Source organism: Nipponia nippon, unplaced genomic scaffold (genome assembly GCF_047370975.1).
Source record: "Nipponia nippon isolate SJK-2023a ecotype South Korea unplaced genomic scaffold, ASM4737097v1 scaffold_1, whole genome shotgun sequence".
NCBI classification, from domain to species: domain Eukaryota; kingdom Metazoa; phylum Chordata; class Aves; order Pelecaniformes; family Threskiornithidae; genus Nipponia; species Nipponia nippon.
Genome location: NW_028262290.1, coordinates 55,342 through 66,132, shown reverse-complemented (window position 1 = coordinate 66,132; position 10,791 = coordinate 55,342). Strand labels below are relative to the sequence as shown.

Here is a 10,791-nt window from a genome sequence, read left to right as displayed (position 1 = left end):
AAACTTAGAGTAAGGGTGACCTCTGGTGTCATTGTTGGTGAGGTAGTCGAAATCCAGAAGTGTTCAACTTGGAAAGTGAATGTAGCTGCAGTCTATTAGAAACAGAACTCTACCTCTTGCTTCTCAAGTGAAACACTAAAGCAAGAAAAGAATGAGAAGAAAGTAAAAATCTATATTAATATATTCAGTGAATATATTTTATTGATAGTTCTGATCAAGGGTCAAATACCTGAACTGCTTGTATTGTTTAAAGGATTTGGTTGCTTGCATATTTATTTTCTCTCCTTTGGAGACTAGGAGAAGGTAAAATAAAGTCTTTGCCATGTAGAAGATTTGGGAAAATGAATGCTGAAAGTAAGAGCTGGCCTACATTGGTTCATACTATGGTTATCAGTAGATGTAGTTTTCAGTGAAAAATAACTAGAGATTGGCTCCCTATGTCTAAGAATATAATTTGCCCATAGAAAATTCTAATTAATGAAACATCAAAGTCTGATCTCTTTGTTTATTTTGGGATGTGAAGGGATTGCAGTTTCAAATGTCTTAATACAGATGTCATGGAAGTTAAAGCTGAGGTTACTTTTAAGATGTGTTGTCTGGATTGCATGCTGAGCATGAGCTATGTAAATCAATACTTCCATTCACCCACAGAACATGTACTTCTGTATGCTCTGTTACCTAACTAATAGCGGCAACAGCTGATGGTCCAGCTATGTCTACTGATATATTGGCATGAGTGAGGAGTGGAGAAGTGGTTTTTTTAGGTTAATGGACACATCTGAATGGGCTGTGAGAGCTGTGGGTTTCGCCAGTTGCATTGTGTGTCTTATGCTGGTGTAACCAGTGGCGCATGTGTGCCATGTCCTGACTGTATTGGTTCTCCCGAAGAAGCTGCTGCTGCTGTTCTCTCAGTTGAACTTTGGTTTCTTTAAGGATTTTTGAGTATTGGATGAGTCTGAGCAATTCCTGGCGCAGATGCCAGTTCTCTGCTTTTACTTGTTTGATATGCTGAATTAGAGATTGTATCGCTACTTCTTCTGCTCTCTTGGTGAGAACCTGGATCTTCTGATGAAAGTCCATCTCACAGTCAGCCTTGGCCTGCAGAAATCTGCTCTTGATTTTGCGCATTTCTTCTGAATGCTGTATCTTTGTGACCAACAATTCCTTCTCCAGCTCTTTAATCTTTTTCATCTGTTCCAGCTGAACAGATTGATCTTTGAAAGGCTGCAGGTCTTCAACCTCCTTGTTCATAAGAGAGTACTTTGTCTCCATATTTATCAGAGAGCTTCTTACCTCCTTCTCTTTTTCTGTATACTGTGAGATTAGCTTCTCTTTCTGCATCGAGACTTGAGACAGATCAGTCTGATTCTGGTCATTTAATGTTATTATCAGACTCTGGCACTTCTGGCTGTGTTTTGTTATGTAAGAGAGGTAAGCGTTGCTCTCTTCCTGATTCCGTTGGGCTTCCTTTTCGAGGAATTTATTTTCCTGCAGGAAATGCTCCATTCTCTCCATGTATGCATTCATATGTTCAGTGAGAATCTTATATTCCTTCTGCAAGTACGATTTCCTCTCTTTGACAAGTATTTCCATGTCACTTACTCCTTTGGATATATCTCCATTCTTGGTTCTTACTCCTTGCTTATTTATCCCAGTACGCATGATGTCTTGTTTCATCTGCTTTGTCTTGGATGCCATATTCCACACTGGGGGTATCAAACTCTGGCAAACTGTAACAGAATGAAAAAATACAAATTCTAAGTAAGCATTTATGCCACATGTAGGACCATTGCTTTTTTCCCCAGTCATGCCCTCTTATGTTCTTACATTCTGGCAGCTAAAATGTTTGACCTAAAATTTTTCATGTCTGGCCTATGTCTTGAGTTGAAGCACACGTCCACATATGTGTATTTGCATTTTTACATTCCTAGTTAACTGAGAAGTAGTCCTGCTGATCAAAAAATACCCATCTTTTTAAGATTTCTTTTTTGTCATATACTGTTGTGTTATTTCTGTAGTTTGGAGTACAAAGTCAAATTCCACTGGTGAATTATTACGGCTGTACATCGTGTACTGTCTTTCTCTAGGCAGTAGATCTTGTCCATAAAACTTCAGCAGCAAGTAAGTACTGAAGTGTTAATAGAGTCATGCCTGAAACTTGAAAAATCATTAAGCGAATTCTAAAATATAACTGCTAAGTCATCATGCTAGACTGGAAGCTACCTGTAGAAAATGTTATGGACAGTAGTACAGATTAAGCCCTGTTCCTCCATCGAAGTTAGATTCCTGTGTTTGTATTTGAAGAGACAGCTGCATCCTTTTCCTGGATTTAGAAAGTTAAGTCAGTATTGTCTTACAAAATGAGAGCAGAAGAGGAAGTGTTGTAACCAGTTTTAACCTAGGGCTTCATTGATCAATCAAGGTATTTACTCACTTTGGAGAGTCACCATGTTCTTATCCTTGCCCTGCCTGAGGTAACATAAACTGATATCTTCTTGGATATCATCTTAACTATAATGTCATTTGAGATATGACACAGATAACTACATATTTATGAATACAGAGAGAGTGAAAAAAATGACCATAAAGGGGATAATGGCTAAAGAAACATCCTCCCAGATCCAGCCATGGAATGTGTGCCATGGATTTTGATGGAATATTGAATGTGCCATGCAGTCTTCCCAGTTGCCTAGGTCTCCATTCTTCCCTCAGAGGTGGTGGGTGGGAGATAGGTACAGAACATTATGGGCTGAACATCAATTCAGCATCTGTTGAGATCATGCTGCATTATTCATTTGGAAATTATTCATCTGGGATGCTTTATGTGTTCTATTTTGGTTTTGTTATAGGTGAGTAACCTGAAATTTGCTTTAGTGTTTTGGCTTAATTAAGGCAAAATGTTTTACTCTATTATGGGAAAGATGTTACAGCTCTGTCAGAGTACATCAGTATTCAAGCTGATGCCTTGGTTTTCTGTGCAATTAGGAGTTGTTCTGTCTGGGTCCTTTCTTGCTGAGAAGATAACAGTCCTTTAATAAAGGCATTTTAATTAAGGCAGAATGACAGGCTTCTCTTTCTGCTTGTGTCATTTCCTATTTATACTGGTCAAATGATTGCAAAGCACAATATTATCATAGATAATCTATTTGCGTTTCTGCAATAGACTATGTATTCATTTCCTGTGGTAGGTATGTGAAAAAGCATTGCATAGCAGGTTGAATATAACGACCTGGTTTTGTTTTTAAAGTCTCAAGGTTTCAGGGACGTTTTGGGTGGGCAAATCATGTCTGTACTGGGGGATAGCAGGAGTGGTTTGCAGTGGAAGCACTATGCCACATTCTTTTGTCCTTGACTGCAAATGCCTTTCTAGCATGTATCCTGCTTCTGTTCATCTGCATTGCGTACAAATGGACACCACTTCACACTATGCACATAAGAATTCTGGTCTGATACATCCCACTCAGTCTATGTTATTCATTCACCACTGATAGGACAGATTCACAGAACAACCAAATAGTTGAGGCTGGAAGGGACCTCAGGGGATTGTCTAGTCCAGCCCCTTGCTCAAAGCAGGGTTAACCAGAGCAGGTTGCTTAAGACTGTGTCCAGTCAGGTTTTGAATATATCCAAGGATGGAGACTCCACAACCCCCCTGGGCAACCTGTTCCTTCTGAGTGTTTGACCACCCTCACAGTAAAAAAGTTTTCTCTTTCATCCTGTTCATCCTATCAGGTCCAATAGAATTGTCCGTTTTGTTTAAATGTTCCCTAACCTGATCTTCCTCCACTGAGGGCAAGTCTTCCTTGCTCCAGACTTTCTCCCTGGCCTCAGGGACCTTGGATTCTGGAAGGTCAGTCTTACCAGTAAAGACCAATACAAAGAATGCACTGAGCAGCTCAGCCTTTCTGGCATCCTTTCTCACTAGGTCTCGTGCCCCTTTCAGCTAAGAGGCCATGTTTCCCTGGTCGTCTTTTTGCTGGGGATATACCTGTAGAAGCTGTTCTTGTTGCCATTCACATCCCTTGCCATATTGAATTCACATGGGCTTTGGTTTCCTTACACCATTCCTGCACACCCTGACAGTGTCTTTGTATTCCTCCTGGGCTGCGTGATCCTGCTTCCACCTCTTGTATGCTTCATTTTTATATTTGAGTTTTGTAAGGAGCATCTTGGTCTTCGGTGTAGGCCTTCTACCATCCTTATTTGACTTCCTGCTTATTGGGATGGACCATTCTTGAGATTGGAGGAGGTGCTCCTTGAAAACCAACCAGCTCTCCAGGACCATCTCCTATGTGATTCTTCCAAGCAGATCCCTGAATAGCTCAAACTCTACTCTCCTGAAGTCCAGGATTGTGATCCTACTATTTGCATTGTTCCCTTTTCTCAGGATCCTGAACTCCATCATCTTGTTGTTACTGCAGCCGAGGCTATTCCCAGCTTTCACATCCCAAACCAGTACTTTCTTGTTTGTAAGTGTCAGGTCCAGGAGAGTGCCTCTCCTCATCAGCTCCTTGATCACCTGTGCCAGGAATTTATCATCAGTGCACTTCAGAAACCTCTCTACTTACTCCTAATCAGGCAGTCTGTGAAGACACCACCACAAGATTACCCACATTGGTCTGTCCTGCAATCCTAACCCATAAACTCTTAACTGACTCATCACCTGTCTGAGGGCAGACCTCCATGCATTCCTGCTGCTCTCTCACGTAAAGGGCACTTCCCCTTCCTGGAGCCTGTATCCATCCATAGCAGCACTCTGATCTTGTAAGCTAACCCACCATCTCTCTCTCACCAAATATCAATGAGATTTACATCTGCAGATGTACACATGCTCTTTAATTTCTTATTTGTTCCCCATGCTCCGTGCAGTAATGTACAGGCACTTCAGAGAGCTACCCATCTGTACTGATTTCCTAGAAAAGGTGAGAGAGCTTCCTCTATCACGCTGTCCTATAAGTACTCCCTTATTTATGTCCATATGATTGAGGTGGTCCCCCTTCAGCACTGCATTGTTGACTACAAGGTCTCTCCTGCCCATGTCACCCTGCACCTTTTGCTTGCAGGCTTAGTCCACCACTTCCTCATTTGATTGTTGTTCATCATCTTTCCTGCTTTGTTCCTAGTTTAAAGTTCTCATCAGCAGAGGAGAACAGACTGCTACCAGTCCGTTGGCAAAGATGCTTTTGCCCGCTTTTTATTGTATATCCTGTCTCTTCCTATCTGTTCTTGATCTTCAAAGAGGATCCTCTTTGAAGATTGTAATAAAAAACATTCCCCTATTCTTGACACCAGCTGCACAACCAGATGTTGACCCACAGGATAAGTCCACTTCTACTCAAGCCTTTCCCCCTCACCAGCAAGATAGAAGAGAAAACCACGTGCCCCCCCATCCTCTTGACCCTTGCCCCAGAGCCATGTAGTCTTGCTTGATAGGCTCCAGGTCTCACCTGACGATATCATTGTTGCCCATGTGGAAAAGCAGCAGGGCGTAATAGTCTGGGAGATAGACAAGATTTGGCAGCATCTCCACAATATCCTGAAACTGAGCTCCCAAAGAGCAGCAAACCTTCCTGGACAGCAGGTCAGGTAGGCAGATGAGGGCCTCTGTCCCCTGCAGGAGGGAGCCTCTTCCCACTACAATCGCTGCTTCCTCCTGGTGCTGCTCTGTGGCTCAGGCTGAGCCAGCTCAGATGCCTCATGGGAGAGAGTTCCCAGACCCTTGTCTGCTTCCACAGCACTCAACCTGTTCTGTAATTGCAGAACTGCAGGTGGAGCAGGCACCTGCCTCCTGCTGCTGGAAGACACAGGATTCCTGCCTTGTCATCATGGGAGTCTCCATTTCCCAACCAGATAAGCTCAGACTCAGTACAGTTGGGGATTTGGGCTCTTGAAGCTTCAGGGTCTCAGAAGATTCAGTCAATCTCTTTCTTGCTATCTCTGATGCTGCAATCTGCTGACCTCCTCCTGCAGCTCTTTTGGCAACACAGATCCTCCATGAGTGCATGCCTCCTGCTGGCAAGGAGACCATCATTTGCTGGAGTATGTCCAGAGAAGAGCAACGAAGCTGGTGAAGGGTCTAGAGCACAAGTCATATGAGGAGTGGCTGAGGGAATTGGAGTTGTTTAGTCTGGAGAAAATGAGGCTTATCATTCTCTACAACTGCCTGAAAGGAGGTTGTAACCAGGTAGGGGTCGGTCTCTTCTCCCAAGTAACAAGCGATAGGATGAGAGGGGAAATGGGCTCAAGTTGCACCAGAGGAGGTTTAGGTTGGATCTTAGGAAAAACTTCTTCACTGAAAGAGTAGTCAGGCACTGGCACAGGCTGCCCAGAGAAGTGGTTGAGTCCCCATGCCTGGAGGTATTTAAAAGACAGGTAGACGTGGTGCTTAGGGACATGGTTTAGTGGTGGACTTGGCAGTGCTAGGATAACAGTTGAACTTGATGATGTTAAAGGTCTTTTCCAAACTAAACAATTCTATAATTCTATGAAAAGAGCCTGGCTCTGTCTTCTTTGCACCTTCCCTTCAGGTATCGATATATGTTAATAAGGTCTCCCCGTGCCTTCTCTTTCCCAGGACAAATAGTCCCAGGTCTCTCAGCCTTTCCTTAGATGAGAGATGCTCCAGTCCCTTAATCGTCTTTGTGGCCCTTCATTGGACTCTTTCCAGTAGCTACATGTCTGTCTTGTACTGGGGAGCCCAGAACTTGACACACTACAAGTGTGGCCTCACTAGTGCTGAGTGGGTGCTACTGTCAGTGCATATGGGTAGTTACCCTTTTCCAGTTATCCTGTCTTCCTCCCTCCCCAGCATTATGCATCCCCTTAGGAGATGCCTGATCTGATAAACAGCTGTATAACTGGGAGAGGAAGGAGGGACGTGAACTCAGTAGCAAAGGCACCCCCCACCCCCACAGTATCACATATAAACCCCCACTTATTTTACATCTGAAAACTGAACATTTATGGAAGGGATACTCCTGCTGGATCCTGGGAAACTTCAGTGGCCCCAGAGAGCAAGAATAAAGATATTGAAACATCTTGGAGATATTCAAAAGCTGCCTGGACGTAATCATGGACAACCTGTTCTAGGTGGCCCTGCTTGGGCAGGGTGTTTGGACCAGATGACCTCCAGAGGTCCCTTCCAACCTCAACCATCTGTGATTCTGTGAAAGGATGGTAGTCATGCCCTGGGTCCTTGTCTCGTACGTGCATCATAGCAGCCAAAAGATAGAAGCTAATTTGTAATGTGCCAGAGCTATCTGTTCTGCAGGAAATTATGAGGGTAACGTTGAATGGGGTGCAAAAGACTCAGTGAGATAACTTTGACCAATCAGATAGGTTGGGGCTGCAGGTGGTGGGAAGAGCCAGCTCTGGAATGGGTACCATATACATTAGGATAGGACCTCTGTGCTTACTCTTAGAGGTACACCCAGGTTTCCATGGCAAGAGAACAACATCCCAGATAAGAGCCTAGGGTGAAGAAACACGTGTAGTGCAAATAATGGTAAGACTTACCAAGTTGCTAGTAAAATTGGCCACAGTAAGATGCGCCTTTAGAGCACAGGATTGTTTTCCAGAAGGGTCAAACATTATTAAATAACGAATGATGAAGCACTGCAACAAGATAAAAGCTGTACATGTCTGAAATCCATGCTTTTTTCGTTTAGGTTCAGAATATTGTTTTTGTTGGTCGTTGTCTGTGTGGCACAGGTTCACATTGGTAAGTATAGGTAAACACTTCCTGAATTTGAGAAATAAGTTAGAAGACATGTTTTGTAACATTTGTGAGATACCAAGTGAAGGTGATGGAATAATGGTTAATGCCCTATATAGCACTTTTAAGAATCCATCTTCTGTATTTATCAAGTTATTAAAAGATAATACATCATAGAAAAGGGATGTCTAGTAATTAGACTTAATTTTTGTGATTTGATTGAGGCAGGGAATTGTTGAAATAACAGTAAGTGGTAATATAATTATTTGAATATATATTCAGACAGTGTGAGCACTATGCCTACAATCCTACATTAAGAATTTGCTTTTTTTTTTTTTTTAAGCATTCATTTCAGGAGGGGATTCAGGTTTTTTTAACATGCAACATTATGTTTTAAAACTGCTGAGATACCTGCAGTTTAAGAGGCACACTTAAGTCCACAACAGATACTAAAGGAAGGAAAATGCATCAGTATTAATGATTCTTGCAGACATAATTGGAAATAAAGGATTGAATAGTACTTTGTGTGCTGAATTTCTAAACTACTTATTCAAAAGAGGAACAATGCAATCAAGGCTTTAGAACTAGAGAGAAGTCTAATAAGTCTAATGATTTTAATGGACATTTGTAACTAAAAGTTACTGTATCCTAATACAACTGGTGGCCCTTTTTAAAGAAAATATGCAAAATTCAAGTAGATAGGTGAACAAAATAGAATAAATATACTAAAATCGCCTGCCATAGTAATAGCAGAACACGTTCCAAGCTGGGAATGTGGCAGCTGCATCAGAAGTAGAGTGAGTATAGGGAGACATAAGAATCTGTATAGAAATTGGTACAGTTCTGTTTTGGCAAACAAACTTGAAGAGCTAGAAGGGTGTCACAGCGGACAAGTAGTAGAACTGAGTTAATACTAATTGTGTAGTTTTGGGGAAAAGGCAACTGTAGAGCTGTATGAATGTTAGAGAAATGACTAAATCTGCATGGAAAAAACAGGCCTTGCTGAAGTTGGTATTATACAAAATGTGTTGTTTTTTAAAAAGCACTGACCTTTTCTGCTCCCGTCATCTTCACAGATTTTCCAAATAGCTTCTTCTGGCTTGCTGTTCCTGGTTTACTGGACAGCATTTGCTGACAGCCAAACTGATCTCTGAAGAATGCTAGTGTTTGTAAGCTCTGTGTGTCCATGGTGATGAAACATGCGAAGTCATAAGAGGACCTCTGCAGCGAGATTCTCAGAGCCATTTCAGTTCCCAGCTTGGTTGTGAGGCCTGACTGTGACATGCTTTGTTGCCGATTGGCGTCAGTTAAGCAGAAACACAAAGGCAGTTTGGCTTATAAGAATATGATTTATAGTGGCCACTATATTAATAGGGAAACAGCCTCAGCTAGCTATTAGGATGTGCTGAAGAAAAAAGTATGACTTAAGACATGGTCCTCCTTGGGAATTAGGTGCCAGTATCTACTTAAGCATTTCTGATCCATACATTTGGGTTTTCTTTCCAACAGGTTGGCAAGCAGTCCCAGGTCCCACAAAGTTAGAAAGGGCTGTGTATATACGGGAATGTTTCTGACATTCGAAAGGCAGATGCTAGAAAGGATTTTTGCAAATGCAGTCCTTATTTATGGAGGGGTTTGTTGTTTTGGAAAGGAAATGAATAGTTTGGGAGGCACTTCCTGCATTTTTTAGGGAAAATGAGCTTATCCTCGTACATGAGAAATTTTGTTTCTTTAGGTGTATAACAGTATAAACTTGGCATCTCTATGGCATAGGGCATGGAATTTCACTGGTTCACTCATTCATCTAACCTGGCTATTTGTGACTAAAGTACAACTTTCTAGAAAGGCATCTAAACTTGAATACAATAATAATGGAGAAGACACTACTTCCTTTGGTTGTTTTTTGCAGTGCTTGATCGTTTCACATAAAAATGTGTGAAAGTAAAATTTTTCTTTTCTAATTTCAATTTTACAGCTTCAGATTTTACTGATTTGTAGGTGGTTTCCTGACAAATTAGAGCACCCTTGTATTGGGTTTAAGTGGCAAGCTTTTAGTAGCTGTGGGGCTGCGGGGTTGGCTTTTGTGGGAAGACACCAGATGCTGGCCCCATGTTGGACAGAGCCAGTTCCAGTTGGCTCCAAGGACCTGCCGCTGGCCAAAGCTGAGCCAATCAGCTATGGTGGTAGCACCTCTGTGATAACACATTTAAGAAGAGGTAAAAACTGCTGTGCAACAGCAGTTGAGAGAGGGGAGTGAGAATATGTGAGAGAAACAACTCTGCAGACACCAAGGTCAGTGAAGAAGGAGGGGGAGGAGGTGCTCCAGGCACCAGAGCAGAGTCCCCCTGTAGCCCATGGTGAAGCAGGTTGTTCCCCTGCAGCCCATGGAGGACCCCACACCAGAGCAGGTGGATATGCCTGAAAGAAGCTGTGACCCTGTGGAGAGCCCCTGCTGGAGCAGGCTCCTGGCAGGAGCTGTGGCTCTGTGGAGAGAAGCCCACACAGCGGCAGGTCTTCTGGCAGGACCTGTGGCCTCACGGGGGACCCATGCTGAAGCAGTCCATTCCTGAAGGACTGCACCCCGTGGAAAGGACCCGTGCTGGAACAGTGCGTGAAGAACTGCAGCCTGTGAAAAGGACCAACATTGGAGAAGTTTGTGAAGGACTGTCTCCTGTGGGTGGGACCCCACCATGCTGGAGCTGGGGAAGAGTGTGAGTAGGAAGGAGTGGCAGAGACAAAGCGTTATGAACTGACCGCAGCCCCCATTCCCTGTCCTCCTGCACTGCTCGGGGGGAGGAGGTAGAGAAGTTGGGAGTGAAGTTGAGCCTGGGAAGGGAGGGGTGGGGAGAAGGTGTTTTTAGATTTGTTCTTATTTCTCATTATCTTACTCTGATTTTGATTGGCAGAAAAGTAAATTAATTTCCCCAAGTCAAGTGTGTTTTGCCCGTGACGGTAATTGCTGAGTGACCTCCCTGTCCTTGTCTCGACCCACAAACCTTTCATTGTGTTTTCTCCCCCTATCCTATTGAGGGGAATGACAGAGCAACTTGGTGGGCACCTGGCAGCCAGCCAAGGTC

At 43.1% G+C, this 10,791-nt stretch overlaps 2 protein-coding genes across 8 annotated transcripts in view; one reads left to right on the top strand and one right to left on the bottom strand.

The window, feature by feature from the left end:
• Positions 1-476: 476 nt before the first annotated feature.
• On the bottom strand, positions 477-8,854 carry CCDC166 (coiled-coil domain containing 166). Its single transcript, XM_009471647.2, has 2 exons — positions 8,765-8,854; positions 477-1,730 (listed from the first exon to the last, which is right to left on the bottom strand). Exon 2 carries the CDS (start codon positions 1,696-1,698, stop codon positions 766-768), a length of 933 nt encoding a protein of 310 aa, XP_009469922.1. The 5' UTR covers positions 1,699-1,730; positions 8,765-8,854; the 3' UTR covers positions 477-765.
• The window catches only part of LOC148057164 (uncharacterized), a 34,248-nt gene continuing 31,911 nt past the window's right edge, over positions 8,455-10,791 (top strand). For 5 of the 7 annotated variants that reach the window (XM_087769752.1, XM_087769193.1, XM_087769438.1 and 2 more), the window contains exon 1: positions 8,455-10,425. The gene's annotated coding sequence lies outside the window, so the exon portion shown is untranslated. The remainder of the gene's footprint in view (positions 10,426-10,791) is intronic. The other 2 variants (XM_087769517.1, XR_015707411.1) reach the window with 2 other exon arrangements.

Excerpts from the sequence above, each read along its gene's own strand:
- CCDC166 (XM_009471647.2), bottom strand. The coding sequence starts at position 1,698 with ATGGCATCCAAGACAAAGCAGATGAAACAAGACATCATGCGTACTGGG.